The following is a 21,589-nucleotide window of genomic DNA, read 5'->3' as shown; positions in this document are numbered from 1 at the left end:
AAAAGGGAAGGGAAATCACTTGGGAAGCTCCTAGCACTGTGCATTCATGAGGACATTTAAACCTTCTAAGTCCCTGGAGAGGTGAGAAAGGGTGCCAGTCCTGGTGGCATTCCATTGCACAGGTGAGAAAACCATCCCAGGAAGGGAGCAATTATGTGGCTAAGCTGCCCCCCTGCCCCCACCCTCGGCCAGGCTTCACCCAACTGGGATTGAACCCAGGCATTAGCTACCAGGCTGTCTCTTAGCTTGGGGATGTCCCTGACTTTGTGATGAATTCACAGCTTCTCTCCTGGCTTAGCATCTGGTCTCAGGTTCAGGTAGTTCTAATTCCCAGGAGTCACCTTGCCTCTTTTTCCTTACTCAAGGCAGCTGGGAGCTTTAAAATCAAAGATCAGGAAGGTGTTGGGACAGGCTGTACCATGAGGCTGCAGGGGATGGGAGAGAGGAGGTTCCAGCACCCGCATCTCCTAGCAGGGGCCCCGGGGGCCCCACAGTAGTCTGGGATGGGGAGCCTTCTCCCTGCATCCCCTCCCAGGCCTGACCCAGGTCTGAAGGGCCCTGGGAGCCTTCCCCAAAAAATCCATTTCTCTGTTTGCCCTGTAGACACTGGAGTTTGAGCCCCTTCCTTTAGATTGCCCGCACCAGCCACGGCCACAGCAGTATCACTTGGAAACTGGTTAGAAATGCAAATCCTCTGGCCATACCCCAGACCCTGTAGAAACTCTGGGAGGGCGGCTGGGCCATCTGCGTTTTACCAATCCCTCCAGATGTTTCTGATGCATGCTCCAGTTTAAGAACCACTGCTTTCAACCCCTGCTGTTTGTACCGCTCACAGAGCGGGGCCTGTGTAGCAGTGGCTTCCACATCAGCTGGAAGATTTTTTAGAAAAGCACATCTCTGCCCTCGGGCTCTCTGAACAGGAATCTGCATTTGAACAAGATTCCCAGAGAAGCGAAGCCTCTTGTGTGCTTTGCCTTAGTGTGTGAAGGTCAACCCCTAAAAAGCAGAGTTCCCTAGCAGTTGAGTGCCTCCACCCCCCACCCCCACCTGTGCCCTCTTTCCATTTAGAGCTGGGGCACGGCTCTTGTAACCCTCCCCCCCCCCATTTTTGGTTCTATAACGTTAATTTTACAATCTCCCTGGAGTGGGGCCAAAGCAAAGTTTTATGTGATCTGATTACACAAGGTGAATTGTCCTGGATCTGTTTAATGAAACAGACGGCGTTTAATGATTCCGTGGGGAATTAAGCGCAGTTAAGCTATTAATCAGGCCCTGGTTCCTCTGGACAAGAAGAGGGAGCATGAAGACTGGGGGGGTGCCCTGCTGGGCGCACCTGTGTGACCCTTCCGGTGGAACCAGTGCTCATGCTCTGTGGTCTGTGGCTTGGCTTCTTTATGACCCAGTTTGAAGGCAGCGATCAATGACCAGCAATCCTGTGCTAATCAGGACTTCTGAGGGTTTCTTTTTTTTTTTTTCCTTCTTTTCCACGAAGTTCAGGAGCTTCCAGGGAGGGATCGGTGGGGTAGGTGAACAGCTGCTGCCAAAGCAGCCTGGGGAGCTCTGATCCCAGTGATAATGGGGTAGGGCTGGGTTTGGTGGGGATGGGCATCTTTGTGACACCAGGGTGCCACCATCAGGAATCCTCGTGACAGCAGCTGGCATTTAGTGAGCACCACCTGGGTCCCAGGGGTCCCCTGCCGCAGTCCTTGCCCCTCTGCTTCCGTTCTATCTGCATGGCCAGGATGCAGGTCTTAGCACATTTTGCCAATGGATAAACTGAGTCTCGAGACGGACTGGAGTTCCCAAGCTGCCACAGCTAATGGAGACAGGAAGGGGGTTGTGAATGCGGCTAGTCTGTACCTACCCTCTGTAGGACCCAAAGTCAGCCATGAACAGATCCTGAGTCGTAGACTAACACCCAAAGCGAGCAGTGCTCGACTAGGAGCTGGAGCTGATCAGAACAGGAGCTCTGGAAGGGCTTGCCAGGAGGCAGGAGCCAGGCTCAGTCTGGATAGACTGGGTTGGAATCCTGTCTTGGGCAAGCACAGTGTGGCCTGGAACAACTGGCTTCAGGTCTCCCAGCCTCCTTTATCCATACCCCACCCCCCCAACCACCACCCCGTGTGTAAAACTGCTGGTAATCCCCACTCTCCAAGCTTCTTGGGAGCACAGTTCCTGCTTGGGAGCAGAAAATGTGAAGTGACTCAGGCACCGTACACTCCCATCCCAGGGCGCTGTGCAGTCAGCAAGGGGGCTGTGCCCTCTGCAGCCCATCTGCACCCAAGGCTAGGTCTACCCTCTGTAGGACCCTGACTGCCATGCAGACGGGTCCTTCCTCTTCCCTTATGACCTCCAAGCTGCAACCCTCACCCCTCCAGCAAATACCTAAGGTTAGTCAGAAATGGCCAAGCTTAAAAATCCAATCCGTGTGCTACCAGGCGACTCAGTACCACCTTCATCCGCCTGGGCTTCTGCTAGAAAGGCAACAGGTGTCCTGAGCCATCAGGAATGCGGTGAGGTGACACAGATTCTGAAAAAAAAAATTACAACAGAACATATACATGCTATATGTTCTTCTAATCACTCAGATACATCTGGTCTTAACCCATTACAACAGTATGGGCCCAATTAGCCAGATACCATTGTAAATCATCTACCGTAAGCACGAAAGATCTCCTTGTCACCCACATCAATGTTTTGCAAGGAGCAGTGGTGTTCTGGGGGTGCACAGGGAAGCAGGAGCCTCACCATAGGGTCTAATGTGTTCTGCAAAGAAAGAGGAGCCCTTTATCATGTCACACTTTGGCGGTGGGGAATTCCAATTTAGTTCAACCACCATTTATTGAGCCCCTGCTGGGGGTAAAACAGTGGGATGTAGGGGGGTGAGGCTACTGCTACCGGAAAAGATCAGGACCTGGAATCAGGTCTGATCTGGATGCTGCTGCCTGGCTGTGTGACCTTGGGCCAGTCACCTTACCTCTCTGAGCTCCCATTTCCTCACTGGTGATATAGGGTCAACAGCAGCCCTTTCCTTTCAGGGTAGTCTTTAGAATTAGAGATCTTGGGTACCCATGACCCAGCAAAGGAGGAGGATTTGGTTATTAACCAGCTGGGACCCCCTAACCCGGCTTGGGAGACTCACAGACCCTCCTTCAATAAGCACATCCCTCTGGACGGTGCAGGGTGGGGTTGCTTCTGTGAGAAGCAGTGGGTCTGGCTTCAGGATTTCAGAACACCTGCCTTGTGACTGTCCAGCGGGGGCTCAGAATCCCTTTCTCCCTTCCCGTCGTCATCAGTGATCACCCCACCTCCCCATCCCCTGCAGCTCCCCAGCTCCCCATTTTGTCCATTTCAGCAGCTCCAGAGCTGGCTGGTGTCTCTTTGAGGTTCTCTCCGGGGCTCCCTAAGGAATCACCCACATTCTTTTGTAGCCTGCCTTTCAAGTCAGAGCATCCCAACACACCTTCTCAATGTTGGTGATGATTCCCCTGCCAGTTTACCATGGTAAGGTAATAAACTCCAAAAATATAAATACACATGATAAAAAGTAGAACAGTAAGGCAAAGATGACAATCTAGATAATCCGACTTAAACTGTACCCCCAGCCCAGTCTACTGGAGAGACCTTCAACAGACATGAGGGGGCTTAGAGGGGGAACGCTGAAGCCCAAAGATTGGCCTCCTGCCTGAGTCTGGGAAAACGATTGTCCTGTCTCAGAACAGAGTAATGGCAGGAATAACAATTGGCAACGTTTGCTGAGCCCCTACTGGGTACGGGGTGCCATGCTAAAACCCTTAGAGGATTTTGTTTGTTCCTCGGCAAGTCACTATTTTTTAAATTTAAATTCAAGTTAGCACAGTAGATTATTCGTTTCAGGGTAGAATTTAAAGTCATCAGTTGCATATGACTTACATCGGGTACGTGCATTTAATGCCCATCGCTCAGTTACCCCGTCCCCCCACCCAAACCTCCTGTGCATTTATCCACTTCTCTATACAAATGTCCTATTACCATCCTGTGCATAGATCCCATTACCAAGCAGGATAACTATTACTGCACAGAGTAGCTTGATAGTCTGAAGCCAGACTGCTCAGTTTCTAATCCTGGCTCTGCCCCTGAGTAGCTGTGTGACCTGGAGCAAATTACTTGACCTCTCTGCGCCTCACTTTTTCTGTTAAGTGAAGAAAATGATGATACCACTATTACTTGGTTAATATAATAACCACTATTACTTGGTTAATATAAATGTATATAAAAATACAGTAATATGCATTGTTGGAGGAGTCTGGGCCATGCATGCAGTAAGCACCCGACAAGTGTTAACTGTTCTCCCTGAAGAGAAGGAAAGGCTCAGAATGTTCCAGATAGAAGCAGCAGCCAGGAGGTGGGGAGGAGTCGGGCCAGGCCAGGGCCTCGAAGGAGTGAAGGCTGTTGCCAGTCACTGACTTCCTGTGTGCCCACCACCATCTGACCCTGGTCCCTTGAGTGCCTCCCCTCTCTGACTGGGCCCTGCCTCTTCTCTGCAGAGTGGCCTGAGTTTGTGAGGAACTACGCCCCGTGGTGGGCCACGCACACGCTGGACTGGCTCAGGTTCGGTAAGAAGGTGCTGGTGGTTCACTTTGAGGACCTGAAGCAGGACCTGTTCGTGCAGCTGGGCCGCATGGTCAGCCTGCTGGGCGTGGCCGTCAGGGAGGACCGGCTGCTGTGTGTGGAGAGCCAGAAGGACGGCAACTTCAAGCGCTCGGGCCTCCGCAAGCTCGAGTACGACCCCTACACGGCCGACATGCAGAAGGTCATCTCTGCCTACATCAAGGTGGTGGACGCGGCCCTCAAGGGGAGGAACCTGACCGGCGTCCCTGATGACTACTACCCCAGATGATGCGTTGGGGGGGGGGGGAGAAGTGGGGAGGGGCCGGGGACCCCCGCCCCTCTGTCCTCTCCACTTTGAGGACAGTCCCCCAGCTGCTGTGGGCCTTCAGTGAGTTTCCTGCATGACAGAGGAAGCTCCAGGGAAGAGACTGCCTGCCTGGGCCCTCCCCACCCCACTCACAGCCCCCCTTGGAGATAGAGGGGGCCGCTGCTTTGGGGTGTTGCAACCACATGGACCCTTCTCTGTCTCCCGTGTCCCTACCCCCTGCTGCCCTGTGGGAGGGAGGGCTCATGGCATCCCCAAGACCCGGCAGCCCCACTGCTGAGGTCGAGGATCTTGATTTGAGAGCTAGGGGGACTGTTGCAGAAGGAAATGGACCCCGACTGTGTCCCCTCCTGGGCCGAGCGTCCACAGCCTGCCCTTTTCTCCTCCGCCCCGGGGAGGCACTGGCACCAATGTGGACTCAGGACACTTCTGTCTGAAGAAAGGCTTCTGACATTCTCAGTGGGGTGTGGAGGCACTGGTGCTCCCAGTGTGCTAACTGGCACCACCGTGGGTCACACTGCTCCTGAGAAACCATCTGGTTGCCTGACCACCTCGAGGGCCAGAATTCTGTGCTCTTCTTCCCCCGCTTCAGCCAGGAGGGGACCTTGGCATCTTTGATCCCACTTCCAGGGGTTCCTCAGGCGCCAACGGTTAGCTCCAGGATGGCCAGCCACATGCCAAATCCTAAGATTGACAGCCCCAGTGACCTCTCTCCATGGTGGGGCCCGATGCATTGATCTTACACTGCCCTCTGACCCCTACCAATGGGTCCTTTGCTATCCGGGTGAGAGAGAAGGGGTGCTCCACATCAGGTTGGACCAGGACCAAAAGAGACCCCCACTACCTTCCCGGACCATTCCCTTGGTCATAGTCCAGTGGGGCCAGCTTCCCTTGGGATGGTTCTTTAAGAGAATGGTTCTTCCATTTCCACACAAACCCTGCTCCCTTGGTGGTAAGATCTCAAACCAAAGGATTCTCAAGGACTTTGGTCGCTAATCCTGTCTTAGAAAGCACTGATTGGGGATCACATCTTTGCCCACCCCACCCCCCACCTTGGATACCAGTGGCTTCGCATCCGGCCCACACCTGCACCTTTGCCACCATGTAGATGCAAAAGCCATAGGTCACAGATCTTTGCTATTCTGTCTGGAGCAGCCCCCCAGTAGGCTTGGGGTGCAAGTAAATGCTCGTTTCCAAATACCCAAGAGACTACGGAGAAGGCGAGTGTAAAGAGATATATTTTTTTAAGAGGAATATAACTAGTACATTCTGCCCTTTGGCGCCTGGCCACGCAGAGGGAAGGGCTTAGGGCCTGGGCCTGTGGCTCTCTTCCCTGATCCCCTCAGCTGTGGGATTTAGGCCACCCCCAGGGCCCAGCCAGGGGCTGCTGAATGTATTTTGTACCTTGTTTCTTTCCCCCCAGGCTAATTTCTAGTCTTTTGAGAAGCAGTACAGGGCGTGGCCTCCCCTCCCGCTTCGAGGTCCGTCCCCCGGAGACTCCAGGTCCACCACCTGGGCCAGTTCTGTTGGTGGTCACCTCAGGCCACAGGCCTCTGTCTGAAGATTCCTCAGGTCAACACCATCATTAAAAAGAGACTTTGTTTATTCTAGCACATGGTAGAGCGTTGTGTGAGTGTAAGAGAATTGCTCTGGGGGGAGGTAGTTGTGTTTGTGTCTGGGAAGTACAACGTGCCTGTGTGTGTGAAACTGCTCACCTACCCTTGTATGTCTCGAGACGGCGTCCCCCGTGTGGATGTGATGACTGCCCCATTTCTAAGGGGTTGTGTGGGCTCCTGTGTGTGGAATTGTGCACTTGTAGAGGAGGAAAGGGCTCGAGTGTGAACCCCGTGCCAGGGAAGGCGCCTGTTGTGGAGATTGTCAGATTGCCAGATTGTCTCTGGTCTCAAGTTGTGTCTCCTGCCTATGCCTTGTCCTTGGCAAGTGTGCGTCTGTGCGGGGGTGTGGTGTAAACGCCCCTGTATGGGTGTGTGCATGTATGGAGGGGGTTCCCTTCTGTGTGAATGTGCAAGGGACATCCCTGGGTGTGGGGTGCTGTGAATTTGTATGTGCAGAAGGGAAGCCAGTAAGAGCAGAAGAGAAGGCTTCTTTGTCTCCCGGGAGGGACCAGCGTTTCCATACTGCCTTGTGGGCAGAAAGGGGGAGGAAGGGGATAAGCCAAGTGCAGACAGGCAGAGGAAGGGGAGGGAGAGACTTCTCCCCATCATGAGGGATTGCTCAGGATGGGTGGGTGAGGACACCTCCCCACCCCCCGCACCCCAGTCCTGGGTTCTCTGAAGTAGGGAGGGCGAAAGAAGAGCTCAGAAAGCGGGAAGAGCAGGAGGCTGCTCCAGGACCAAGGGCAGGGTCTTTCTCTTCTGGGATTTTGTGTTGGCTTCAGAAATCTAGGAGGTCTCACCAGTCCCCGGCCAAAGTCTCAAGCCAAGTCTGACCTGGTCACAGATGGAGCCTCAATCCTGGAGTCTTGATCCTGGGTGACAGTGGAGCCCTAATTCTAAACACCTGCTGATCCATGATCCTGATCTCCTACAGATTCCCACATCGAGCCTCGGCCCCACCCGTACCAAGTCTTGACCCAAGTCACTGATGGCACTCCAGCCTGGGTCGTAGGCTAAACTCAGACCTGCCCCCAAACAAATGCTGATCCTGTGTGTGGACTGTGCCTGAATCTGCCACAGCTCTGATTCTGGTTGGAAACTGAGCCCCAGTCCTGGCCCTGGAGGAGTCTTTTCCTTGGCCTCTGGGCCCTCATCTGACCTTAGATTGAGCCTTGTCTCTGGTCTCAAGTTGAGCCCTAAAGCCCTATGCCAATTTCTTTTACCTTTTCCATGATCTCTTCCTCCCTGACCAGAAGCGAAGGAAGCCAGGGCGCATCCAGCCCCACACTCCCTAGACACTGCTGCTCAGATCTCACGGATCCTGTGCCGCGTCCTTCTCCCCATCACAGATGATGGTGGGGAGGAAGGAAGAGATTTTTTTCCAGCCCTTTAGGCTGAGGGTAGGGGTGGGGGGTGGTAAGATGGACAGTTTAGCAACCTCTTCTCTGTCCATCTTTACTGCACTTCAACCGTCTCAAGTCACACCTGTGTTGCAGGCCCAGAAGGAACCAAGGTAGCATCCCCTCATTCCTTCAGCAAATACTTACTGGGCATCTACTATGTACTTGGCACTATTTTAGCTTCTAGAGACTTAAAGAGGAACACAACAGACAAAAATCCCTGTTTCTGCACAGCTGATACTTCACCAAGTGCTGAGTACATACCCGTAAGTGGTCAGAAAGCTTCTGAGGGCAAAGAGGGCAGGGGCCCACGGTGGGTCCTGGCCGACCCCGGGAGGTTGTCAGCAACCCCAACAGACAGGAGCGTGGCCCACCGATGCCCGAGATTAGCCGGAACTGGCCTGAGCCCCACCAAGGTCACGGCAGAACCGGGCCAGTCAGGGACTTCTCCAGAAAGTCTCTCTGGCAGAGGGACAGCACCTCTGCATGCATCTGCAGAGGAGGGAAAGCTGGGGAACAGTGGTCGCCCGGTGCAGGGTATGGTACCTGGGGGCAGCTGGGACACCTGGCTTATCCTGCTGTTGTTCCTAGAGGGGAACAGGCCATGCTGGGCATCTGCTGAAGGCTGGGATTGTTCTGGTAATCGGGGGACGCTGCCACAGACATGTCCCTGGTGGGCAGTCTGGGAGGGGGAGAAGGATGGGGAGGCAGAGGGGTTGCCAGGGGGCACGTCCCAAGGGGACCCATCTCCTAGAAGCCAAGACCCCTTTTCTCTTGCGTTGGTTCTTCCCCATTTTTCTTCATATGCCTCCCAGGTTGCATCTCCCTCTTTCTGGTTTTATTTCCTCCAGCTGCTCATTAAACCTCTTCTCTCTTGTCCTCACCCCCTCATCCCCCCTATTCATCTTTCTCTCTTGATTTCTGTCTGTGCCAGCATCTCTCCATCTCTTCATCTCTGTCTCTCTGCCTGTCTCTTGCTCGCTCCCTACCGCCTCCCTCCCCACCCCTGTTTGTCCTCTCTTGCCTCCTCCTCCTCTTCCTGGAGAGTGGGGGCGACTCTGCGGGATGCAGACTCAGGGAGACAAATGCTACCCAGGCCGGTAACCAAGGAAGTGGTTTCCTTAGCAACCGAACTGCAGGCACGTGCTCCACTGCCCTGTCCCTTAGCTGTTCCAGTAAGTCCTCAGAGGGGGAAGGGGGCGCCGAGCCTGGAGACAGGAGTCTGTAAAGACACTGCTGTAGTGACCCTGAGAGGGGACTGTGGCCAGAGACTGGCTCAGTGCCTGCCACTTTGGGGACACTCAAAAATAGGAGGGGTGGGGACAGAGAGAAGCATGTAGAGGAATCCGCAGGACTGGGTGACGGACTGGATGTGGGGGGGAGGGAGGCAGTGCCAAAGGCAGCAGGGGGGCCACCAAGGCTCTGCCTGGGTAGCTGGGCGGGGGGGAGGGAGGGGAGGGTGACAGATGGAGAACTGGAGCTGAGGAGCAGGTGAGGGCGGGAGAGAAGATGGCAAGCTGACACAGCTCCCTGTCCCCAAGCCTTCCCCGTCTAGTTGGGGTGAGACTGGGGGAGGGAAGGTGAAGACAGACACAGAAATATCTCATGCAATTGTCCCTGTACATTGGCAACAAGGAACAGAGAAGGTCAGTAAACTGCTCAGGTGACACAAAAATTGGGTGGCAACACGTAGATTTGAACCTGGGTACGATCCAGAGCCTGTCCAGAAAGTGGAAGACGGAGAGGCTAGAATATGGAAAGAAAGGCAGAGAAAGAGACAGAGAGACAGCAACAGAAGAACAGAGAGAGATTTAAATCACTGATTTGCCACTTTTTCCCCTACCAGGAAAACAAAAATATGTTCCATTTTTGAGAATTGAGGACGGGGAGGGAGTAGACAACAGTGCCCAGCAGAAGGATCGTGGTTGTAGCTATAAATAACTGTCCCCAAAGAAAACACCTGTCAAGATGCATTCCCTTCCTGGGAGAGAAATTGTGTTCCTGGTCCAGGTTGATATTTCAGTGACTGGGGGGGAGGGGGAGGAGGGGAGTGACAGGGGCAAAGGGCAGAAAGTTGATCAATGTAACACGGAAACCTCGCTCAGCTTTTCCCCAAATGCAATAAAACGTGCAGGCGAGGAGAGCTATAAATCTGGATGATAATATCCGTCCTCGCAAAAGCAACATGTTTATTTATCATGTTTGCACGTTTACTATTTCCCCTCAAATTTACAGTCTGCAATCTGCCGGCGTGCAGGAGGAGAAACATGGAAATGAGAACTAGCAGAACATTGAGGAGGAAGAAATGATAAACTATTTATCCCCCGACTCCACCTCCACACCCTGGCACCTTAAATCCAATTTCAAACAAAGGTGGGGACTGATTGGAACGGGCCTGCACATCTCTGCTCTGGGCCTCTGCCGGCTAATTGAAATGAACAGTCCTCACGGAATGGGATGATTTTTGTGTCTTCTGGAGTCATTTGCCAAACAATTACAGGGAACAGTCAACCACAAGTGAGAGGGTCCATTTCAATGGGGACCAAACTGGGATCCTCTGTGCTTGCCGGGAGGCAAAGGTGTGTTTATGGTTGTCTTACTGATGACCACTGGCCCAGGTCTGGGCATCGCTACAGCAGAAGCGTGCAAAAGATTGTTGGTATCATCCACACATCCCAGCATTTCGCGCATTATGATCTCGGTGACCCCTAGAACTGGCTCAGGACCTGGCACATAGCAGGTGCTAAGCAAATGTATGTGGATTTTTCTGAATATGTGGATTCAGGAATATTAAAGGATATTTAGAAAAGCCACAAGTCATCAGCCAACACAGACCCAAGTTACTATTCCCCTTCTTGCCCTGAATTTTATCTGCAGTAATACTGAATTAATTACTGACTGCCCCCCTCCCTTTTCTTGCATCCTCAAAGCCAATAATGTAGCACAGCCCACTCATACTGGCTCTTGAGAACCAGTCATGTGCATCTCTTCTCAAATTCACATTCAGTGATGCTGTGCCGATAGCCTGATAGGCTGTGGTGAGAATATTTACACCATGGAAATTGGCAAATCAGGCAGATTTGTCTTTCATGGGGGATGGGGGATAGCCAGTCAAGCATTTACCAGCACGCTGCTGCCCAAAGCACACAGGCACAGGCTGTGCTAGTGCTTGTCTTGTATTCATACCACCCCCTCCTCCTGGAAAGGCTTTATCTGGTTAATGTCTTCCCCTCCCTAGGACTTGGCTCAGGCTCTTCCTCTTCCAGGCAGCCTCCCTGGATTATGAAGACCACATTCAGTAACTCTTCTGACCTTGATCATAGCTTTGGATGTGGCTTTTTTTTTTTTTTTTTTTTTTTTTGCTATCACTTGAGTAATTTGGAATCTCTCTCTCACCAGGACATGAGCTCTATTAGGGTAGGAACCATATCTTCACCTCTGTATTTCCATGGCCCCCAGCACAGACTAGGTAATAAGCAAATACTCAGCCAATGAAAGAATTAATCACATTTAACACCATCCACCAACCTTAGGGCTACAAACTTTGCAGTGAATGAATAGCAGGATCCACCTGCCCAAACAATGGCCAATAAGGGAAATAGGAAACTACTCATGAGATGAGAGTAGCTAATATTTACTGAGGAGAAATTATATGCTGGGATGCTTTTATTATATATAAAATTATATGGAGCCAGGAGCCTGAATCACCAGGACCCTGGCAGGCAGAGGACTCAGTCTTCCCATTTTACAATCAGGTAATAGAGGCTCAGGGAAAGTCAGTAATTTGCCCAAGGTCCCACAGCTAGGAAACGATGGAACTGGACTTTGAACTCAGGCAGTCTAACTTCAGAGTCCTTATATTTAGCAGCTACACTGCATCCTAGGAGGACAGATGAGCCCCAAGCCAAGAAGGAAGGGACAGGTCTGGCAAGGTGTCAGGGAGAAGACAGACTGTAGCACAGGAGACGGTGGAGGGAAATAAACTATGTGAAGGGGTGGCCTTTCTGGGGCCGAGGACCTGCGGGGTAGGGCAGGGAAGTGAGGCTGCCCCCTCAGAAAGCAAGCAGGGAGGTGGTGTGCCAGGCGTCTCTGGGTTCTAAGCAGCGAGGCTGATTTATAGATCCCCATGGCAACTGCTAAGCAATAATCTCTTACTCCACAGCTCAGTGCTTCTCTAGAAATTCTTTCCTCCTCCCTTCACTGCCACTCCCCCTAGCCCACGGAGGCAAGGTGACAGCTTCTTCCCCAGGAGAAACTGTGCTGGAGAAGAAAGGATGGGCCCAGGAGAAGGGACATTGGAGTGGAGCGGTGGGGGAGGCATAAGAAAAGAGAAAGAGGGGCTTAAGACCCCAAAGGTCCAATCATCAGATTGGAAAAGGATTGCAGAAGGGGGTTTTCAGACCACCATAAAAATCTCACGAAAACCATGAATTACCTCCCTCGAAAAATGTGACCATGCACATATACTCACACATACAGAGTTTTGTGTAGTTTCAGGGAGTGTGTAAATCCCTTGGGACCTAAAGTAGAAAATTAAAAAAATCATCTAATCTAGTGGCTTCCAAATTAGGACAATGGAATCCTATCTTTAATCAAGGCCAAATGTGATGCCTCTAATAGTGGGTTCCCATCAGGGGCAATCTTGCACCCCAGGGGGCATTTAGCAATGTCTGGAGATATTTTTGGTTGTCACAACTGGGGGGAGGGAGAGGTTCTACTGGCACCTACTGGGTAGAGACAGGGGATGCTGCTCAATATCCTACACAGCACAGAACAGCTCCCACCATGATACGAAAGGATTTGACCAAAAAGGTTAGTAGTGCCAAGGTTGATAAACCTTGGTATAATATCGAAAAAGGGGAGCTATTCATTCATTCATTCATTCACTCATTCAGTGAAGTGGATGAGGAGTGGGGGTATGGAGCTCCTCTTGCATCAGACAAACCTGACTCCCATTTGGACTCAGCTGTGACCTGGGGCCAACTGTTAAACATCTCTGAGCTTTAGTTTCTTCATCTCTAAAATGAAGGTTATCATGAAATATAACAATGAGGCTTGCTATACTGAGCACGGGACCATATGCACCCGGGAAGCAAAGAACAAGGGTGTTGTACTCTTTATTGTCATATTATTAATGGTGGTGTGGAAGATTTCACAAGTGAGGGATCCAATCTGTAATAACTCAGAGAAGCATCTCTCCCTGGCTAATGTGAGGGACCAGGGACTGCTAGGGACTCAATGTGTCCTCCCACAGTGTATCATTGTAATCCCCAGTGTGATGGTATCAGGGTGTGGGGCCTTTGGAGGTAATCAGGATTAGATTAAGTCACGATGGTATTAATGCCCTTATAAAAAGAGGAAAAGACACAAGATCAAGATCACTCCACTACTCTCCCTCCCTCTACTATGTGTGAGGGCCCAGCAAGAAGGCAGGAAGAGGATCCTTCCCAGCCTCCAGAACCATGAGAAATAAATGTCTTCTTTAAGCCCCTGTGATGTACTGTTATAGCAGCATCCACAGACATGTTTAAGCCAAGAGGGGTCTTGTTGAACTGAAAACCTAGCACAACAGTGTGACCATGGAACTGTATTCCCCTGTGTAGTTTATAAACTAGCCCCGAAATATACGAACGTCTCTCATCAATGTCAAATGTGACACTTGTCACAAGGACTGCCTTAAGACACACATCCCCTTGTGGGCATGTCTGGTCTGGCAGTTTATAGAAAGCTCCACCTTATAATTGCCTACCTCTACTTCCTACATTCACCAATTAGAATCCCAACATCCAACTTTGGGATGATTTTAATTTAAGAAATCTGTATTGCTTGCCTTTGCTTGGGAGTCTCCTAAAAGCAGAGCCTGGGACAAGGATTTGTGTGCAGACCATTTAATCAAGAGGGAACACATGGGAGCAGGAAAAAGGAGATAAGAAAAGGCCAATGTTAGTTCTCTTATGAAGGTCTCAGCGGTAAGCCACGGTGGGGAAGGAAAGGGGCGACTCCACCACTCCTGAAGAGTATACAGAATGCCTCCCAGACCATGCACTGAGAGGAGCATCTGCCCATCTGCTCTCCACCTTCTCTGGTCAGGGGTTGTCAGTGGGGCTTTAAACTCTCTTGTATGGGCCCACATGAAATGCAGCAGGAGTTCATGGCACTGGAGAGGCCCAGGACCACAAGTAAGGTGTGTGGTGCACACTTGAGGCAAGGTAGGAAGAGGATGTGAATGGGGGTCCCCTACACAGAACTGTCCACACCAGCCACAACTGAAATCTGAAGTGAGCTAACAAGGGTATGGCACCATGGACATAAGATCCCCTTTCTGGGCTCAAGTCTCACCTCTGCCAATGATGAAACTCTTGAGTGTCGGGGTTCTCTTCTGTAAGGTACGAATAATAGTACCTATCTCATAGAGCTGCTGGGGGAGTGGGCAGAGCTTATGTTTTTGTTTTCGTTTTGTTTTTTTAAGATTTTATCCATTTACTTGAGAGAGAGAGAGAGAGAGAGAGGGAGAGAGGGAGAGAGCATGAGCAAGGGGGTGGGGGCGGGCAGAGGGAGCCTGACATAGGACTCGATCCCAGGACCCCAGAATCATGACCTGAGCCAAAGGCAGATGCTTAACCTACTGAGCCACCCAGGTGCCCCTGAGCTTATGTTTTTTTAAAGCATACAGTAGGTGCTCAGGAAACAGGAACAGTCACCTTTCTGCCTGTGCAGCAGCCCCAACCTGAAAGCAGTTTTTCTTGGCTGTGCAATCTGCCTCACTTTTGTGAACCTGTCTGACATGATTTATGCCACAGAATGAATTCCTAGGAAGCAAAATTGGGAGATTCTGAGGGACTCTGAGACAAAGTGTGAAATGGAGGACACGTTGGCAGGGAGGGGTTGGGAGTGAGTCACAAGGAGGCTCTTTGGGGATTAATGCCACCATAATGGTCTTCACTGAGGAGCTCATTTGACACATCCCCAATCCTTTTCTGTGGCTCACTTCTGGAACAGGTTCCAGCTGATGTTGGTTCAGCTATAATGGATGAAAATCTTCCTTTTTCCACTCTTCCAAATAGAAAAACCATGAGACTGGCTTCAGTAGAAGGTCTCAAATTCAGATGCCTAGGGGAGCCAGCTGAATGCCATAAATGAGTTAAGTGTGCAGTAAGTACACATACTGAATACAAAAGAATATTCTTTTTCCATAAAGAATTATATTCTCCTTTTACTTTCTTGAAACATAGGGCTCTCATATCCCTTCTTTAATTTTCACACTTTTACTAGAGACATGTCCAGAGAAAGTATTCTCTACTATAAGAAAAATATACCAGTGCATTATTACATAGCAGCCAACTCGGCATTGGTGTTGGGGAAGCAATAGGGAGAGGATGGGAATTCTATATCCCACTGGTGTCACAGAAAATCATGGAGAAAGCCACTCAAAGAATCAACCTTCACTGAAACCACCATTAACTTGCAAAGACTGAGAAAATAAACTCTGGACAAAATCAAAGCTTTGAAACCTAATCCAAGACTTCTGGCAACCAGGGCAATGCTTAATGAAGAAAATAATTTAAGGACTGAATTTCTGCATTTTAAGGAAATGACAGGACTAGGGTTTCTGCCTATGGGAATAACAAAGGAGACACTTCAGTGACCACACATGACAAGGAATACCATCTTTACAGGGTGGGGCAAAGCGGGGTGGTATGAAAAAAATCACTAAACAGACAGTTGCAGCCCCCAACCATCAATAAGTTTAAACTTTAGGGGGAGAGGGAAGAATCTGATTTCCAGAGTTACTACATTATAATACTCAAAATGCTGCCTGTAAAGAATTACAAGGCATGTAAAGAAACAGGAAAGTATGGCCCATCACCCATCCATTCCTTTATTTGCTTGTTCACTCACTCCTTGGAAATTCATTGGCTTACAAACTACTCATCACCACATCCTCACTCACCAGTGAATTCTATTTATCCAACATACTCCACAAACAAGTTCAACCCTCCCTCAGATCCAGGCTATCCCACAAGGACTGAACCACAGAGTGGCTTTTTCAGTGACTCCTCCTTCATTCTAAATCAATTCATTCCACTCTCCCTCATCATGGAACTAAAGTTTATTTCAGAAAGACCACTTAAAGAAGGCTCTCCCTTCTCCAGGTCTCAGTCTCCCGCTCTGCAAAACCAGTGTGCTGAAGTGGGCAATTCCCTAAGGATTTAGTCATCCTGGTAGTGAGAAGAGTAGGGGCATATGCAGGACTTGGCATCACACACACTGACCCCCTGGGGGAACAAGGCCCAGAGAAAGAAAGGGCCTTTCCCAAGGGTACACCATATTTCATACCTACTTTCCCTGATGTCAAAGCTATGAATCAGAGAGCTATCACCCACCATATGCCCCTTCTCTGCACATTGATGGTCTGAATGAACTAACGCCACTATTTCCTGATGGAAAGATGATCTGGAAGATACCATACCCACTTCCTTGCCTCAGTTGGCTCTCCTGGACAGCCAGCCATACCATCCTTCTCTTGCCTCCTAGGGCTGTGTAAAGTGTTTAATTAATAAACACACCTTTAAAGCAAGCTAATGTTAAACAGCAATGTTTAAGTGCTAATTATTGTTATCATAGGCCACTTTCCACCTCATTAAATGCATGGATTTGGTAATTGTTAGCTAATTCCCAAGAAGAAACCAGGAGCCCCTCAAGTGTTAGGGTTGCTTCTTTCCCCAGAAATTCACCCACTTTCCAAGCCACAGGACGGCAAGCTGGTTTGTCTGAAAGCTCTAATGAGGGCTCCTGTGGAAAGCGTATAGGCTCTGCCTTTATCCTTGCAGGTTAAAGTCTCAGCCTTGACATTTACTTCCCTGATGTGTGTCATTAGGAATGTTGCTCCATGTCTTTGAGCATCTGCTTCCTAGTCTAGAAAAGGAGACAAATGTATGCAGATCATTTGATCCGCTAAAGGGATTTGATTATCAATATTAATATTTCTTTTACCATTAGCTCAGTGTTTTCTTTTGCTTTTTGGTCGGCTTTATTGAAATATATTTTACATATGACAAAAGTTGCCAATTTCAGGTATAATGAGTTGATGAATTTTAATACTCGTGATATAATAATATGACTACCATCAATATGATGCTATAGAACATAACCATTTCCCCAAAAAAGTTCTTTCAAGCCATTTGCAGTTAATTTCCTCCTTCCACGGCATTCTCTCCCCTTGGCCCCCTGGAAACCACTGGTTTACTTTCTATCATGATAATTTTCCAGAATTTCATATAAATGGAATCATACAAGTCTCTCTTCTTTCACCTAACTAATGCTTTTGTGATTTATCCAAAATGTCGCATGATCTGTATCAGTAGTTCATTATTTTTCATTGCTAAGTAGTATGCCATTTATGGACATACTACATCATTTTTTTAACCCATTCACCAACTGAGAGCAATTTGGCTTCTTTTCACTATGGAGTTATTATCAGAAAAGTTGGTATAAACGGCATATGAGTTTTTGTACAGACATAAGTTTTCATTTTCTTGAATAAATACCTAAGAGTGGAATTGCTGTTGGATCACAAATGGATGTTTAACATTATTTTAAAAAAATAAACAAACCTGCCAAACCATTTTCCAAAAGGACTGCCTCATTTTGTATTTCCACTAGCAGTGTATGAGAGTTCAATTGCTCACATCCTCACCAACTCTTGGTATTGCCTTTTTGCTTTTAGATATTCTAGTACCTGTGAGTGGTATCTCACTGTGGTTTGAATTTGCATCTCTCTAATGGTGAATGGTGTTGCACATCTTTTCATGTACTTATTAGTTCTATAGTTTCTTTGAAGGGTCTATTAAATACTCTGCTCTTTTTTCTTCAGGACATCTTTCTCATAAAACTACTACTTTCAAGAGAAGGACACATAGCTGACTTTCCTAACACATAAAAACAGACACAGACAGTTGGACAAAATGAAGAGACAGGTATAAGTCCCAAATGAAAGAATGGGACAAAAGTCACAGCAGTAGAGCTACATCAAACAGAGATAAGCAATATGCCTGATAGAGAATATAAAGTAATGATCCTAAAGATACCCACTGGACTTGAGAGTGGAGGATCCTAGGGCAACCCTCAACAAAAAGATAAGATATATAACAAAGAATCAGAGATTAAAACAGTAACTGAAATTAAAAATACACTAGAGGGACTAAAGAGTAGAGAAGAGAAAGCAGAAGAACAGAGCAGTGAGCCGCAAGACAGTAATGGAAAGCAACCAAGCTGAAAAGGGAAAAAGGGGGGGGGTAAAAAATAAAAAATAGTTACGAGAATTCAGTGACACCATTAAGTGCAATTATCATTCGTATTATATCCCAGAGGGAGAAGAGAGAGAAAAGGGGGCAGAAAATTTATTCAAATAAAAAGTGACTGAAAAATTCCCAAATCTGGGGCAGGAAGCAGACATCCAGATCAAGGAGGCACAAAGAACTCCCAACAAAAATCAATCCAAGGAAGTCCACTCCAAGACATAATTAAAATAGCAAAAAAAAAAGTAGTGATGGAGAATTTTTTTTCCTTTTTTTTAATTGGAGTTCAATTTGCCAACATATAGCATAACACTCAGTGCTCATCCCGTCAAGTGCTCCCCTCAGTGCCCGTCACCCAGTCACCCCCACCCCCTGCCCATCTCCCTTCCACCACTCCTTGTTTGTTTCCCAGAGTTAGGAGTCACTCATATTCTGTCTCCCTTTCTGATATTTCCCACTCATTTTTTTTCTCCTTTCCCCTTTATTCCCTTCCACTATTTTTTATATTCCCCAAATGAATGAGACCATATAATGTTTGTCCTTCTCGGTGATGGAGAATTTTAAAGACAGCCAGAGAAAAGTAAATAGTTACATATAAAGAGAGACCCCATAAGGCTATCAGCCACTTTCTCAGCAGAAACTTTGCAGGCCAGAAGGGCCTGGCATGATATATTAAAAGTGCTAAGAGGAAAAACAACCCCACAACCAAGAATACTCTATCTAGCTACACTATCATACAGAATAGGAGAAAGAGTTTACCCAAACAAAAATGAAAGGAATTCATCACCACTAAATCAGCCTTACAATAAATGTTAAGGGGAACTCTCTGAGTGGGAAGACCAAAAGCAGGAATAAGAGAAGTAGGAAGCACAAAATCAGGAAAATTAAATATAGCTATAAAAATCTGTCAAGATATTCACCAAAAAAAGGATGTAAAATATGGTACCATATACATAAAACGTGTGCTGTGAGGACAGGAGGGAGAGAAGTTAAAACTTAGTGATTTGAGAATGGGTTAAAACCTAAGTGACCATCAATTTAATGTAGATTCCTATATACATAGGATATTATATATAAACCTAATGGTAACCAAATTAAAAACCTGTAATAGATATAAAAAAATAAAAAGAATCTAAGCATATTACTAAAGAAAACCATCAAAGCACAAAAGAGCAAGAGAGGAAACAGAAGAACTATAAAAACAACCATAAAACAAATAACAAGATGGTAACAAGTACATACCCATCAATAATTACTTTGAATGTTAATGGACTAAACACTCCAATCAAAAGAGGTAGGGTGGTGGAATGGATAAAAAAAGAAGCCCAATCTCTACGCTACCTACAAAAGACTCATATCAGACTAAAGATACATGCAGATTGAAAGTGAGAGAATGGAAAACATTGATCATGCAAATGGAAGTGAAAAGAAAGCTGAGGTAGCAACACTTTTATCAGACAAAATGGACTTTATTGTTTTTTAAAGATTTATTTGTTTATTTTGGGGGGTAGAGGCAGAGGGTGAGGGAGAGAGAGCCCAAAGCAGAATCCAGACTAAGCAGGAAACCCAATGCAGGGCTTGATCTCACCACCCTTAGATCACAACATGAGCCGAAACCAAGAGTGGATGCTCAACTGACTGCACCACCCAGGGGCCCCAGACAAAACAGACTTTAAAACAAAGACTGTAGCAAAGAAGGACATTACATACTCATAAAGGGAAAAATCCAATGAAAAGATATAACAATTGTAAATATTTATGCACTCGACATGGGAGCACCCAAAACGTAACTCAGCTATTAACAAACATAAAGGAAGAAACTCATAGGGATATTATAATAGTAGGGGACTTTGACATCCCACTTACACCAATAGATAGATAATCCAAACAGAAAAATCAACAAACAGTGGCTTTTAATGACAAATTGGACCAGATGGATCTAACAGATATATTCAGAACATTCCATCCCCAAACAGTGGAATATACATTCTTTTCAAGTACACATGGAACATTCTCCAGAAAACATCACATTAGGCCACAAATTTCAACAAATTCAAAAAAGGTTAAAATTATATCATGTATCTCTTCTGACCACAACACTATGAAACTAGAAACTACTTTCTATGAAACTAGAAATCAACCACAAGAAAAAAATCCGGAAAAAACACAAATACATGGAGGCTAAATAACATGCTATTAAACAATTAATGGATTAAGAAATCAAGGACAAAATAAAGGAGGAGGAAAGAAATCAAGGAGAAAATAAAAAATACATGGAGACAAAAGAAAATGAAAACACAATAGTCTAAAATATTTGGGATGCAGAAAAAGTTGTTCTAAGATGGAAGATGAGAGTAATACAGGCCTACTTTAAGAAGAAACAGCTCAAAAAAAAAAAAAAAAGAAAAAGAAACAGCTCAAGTAAACCTAACCTTATACCTAAAGGAGGTAGGAAAAGAAGAACAAAACCCAAAGCCAGTAGAAGGGAGAAAATAATAAAGATTTGAGCAGAAACAAATGAAATAGAAACTAAAAGAATAATAGAACAATGAAACCAGGAGCTGATTCTTTGAAAACAAAATTAATAAACCTCTAGCCAGAGTCAAAAGAAAAAACTCAAAATCAGAAATTAAAGCAGAGAAATAACAACCAACACCAAAGAAATATAAAGGGTTATAAGAGAATATGAAAAATTATATACCAACAAATTGGGCAAAATAGAAGAAATAAACTCCTAGAAACATATGTCCCCAAACTGAATCATTAACAGACCATTTAAACAGATGATTACCAGCAATGATATTGAATGGGTAATAATAATAAAAAAAACTCCCAACAAACAAAAGTGCAGGATCAGACGACTTCAAGGTGAATTCCACCAAACATTTAAAGACTTTATACCTATTCTTCTCAAACTAGTCCCAAAAATAGAAGAGGAATGAAAGCTTCCAAATTCATTCTAATAAAGCCAGCATTACCCTGATACCAAAAATCAGATACACTACACTACACGCACACACAACACACACACACACACACACACACACACACACACACACTCTACAGGCCAATATCTCTGATGAACATAGGTACAAAAATCCTCAGACAATATTACCAAACCAAATCCAACAATACATTAAAAAAAATCATTCATCACAATCAAGTGGGATTTATTCTTGGGCTGCAAGTGTGGCTCAATATCCACAAATCAATCAACATGATACATCACATCAAGGATAAAAATCATAGGATTATTTTAATAGATGCAGAGAAAGAATTTGATGAAGTATAATATACATTCATGATAAAAACCTTCAACAAAACAGGTTTAGAGAAAACCTATCTCAACATAATAAAGGT

General features: G+C 47.0%; 1 protein-coding gene and 2 long non-coding RNA genes across 9 annotated transcripts in view; 2 read left to right on the top strand and 1 right to left on the bottom strand.

Moving 5' to 3' along the window:
* WSCD2 (WSC domain containing 2) overlaps positions 1-6,525 on the top strand; it is a 119,378-nt gene extending 112,853 nt beyond the window's left edge. For all 7 annotated transcript variants that reach the window (XM_077876076.1, XM_077876079.1, XM_077876073.1 and 4 more), the window contains one exon: positions 4,527-6,525. In XM_077876076.1, coding sequence (XP_077732202.1) covers positions 4,527-4,879 — 353 coding nt within the window. In that variant the 3' untranslated portion in view covers positions 4,880-6,525. The remainder of the gene's footprint in view (positions 1-4,526) is intronic.
* Positions 1,432-8,997, bottom strand: LOC144300049 (uncharacterized). The gene is made up of 3 exons (XR_013366694.1): positions 8,196-8,997; positions 2,386-2,530; positions 1,432-1,816 (listed from the first exon to the last, which is right to left on the bottom strand). It is a non-coding gene; the product is annotated as an uncharacterized LOC144300049 (long non-coding RNA).
* Positions 8,998-9,390: 393 nt separating this feature from the next.
* On the top strand, positions 9,391-17,556 carry LOC144300048 (uncharacterized). The gene is made up of 2 exons (XR_013366693.1): positions 9,391-9,941; positions 10,167-17,556. It is a non-coding gene; the product is annotated as an uncharacterized LOC144300048 (long non-coding RNA).
* Positions 17,557-21,589: the final 4,033 nt, after the last annotated feature.

This window comes from Canis aureus, chromosome 27 (genome assembly GCF_053574225.1).
Source record: "Canis aureus isolate CA01 chromosome 27, VMU_Caureus_v.1.0, whole genome shotgun sequence".
In the NCBI taxonomy this organism is placed as follows: domain Eukaryota; kingdom Metazoa; phylum Chordata; class Mammalia; order Carnivora; family Canidae; genus Canis; species Canis aureus.
Note: the sequence above shows the minus strand (reverse complement) of the source record. Positions and strands in the feature narration are given on the sequence as shown.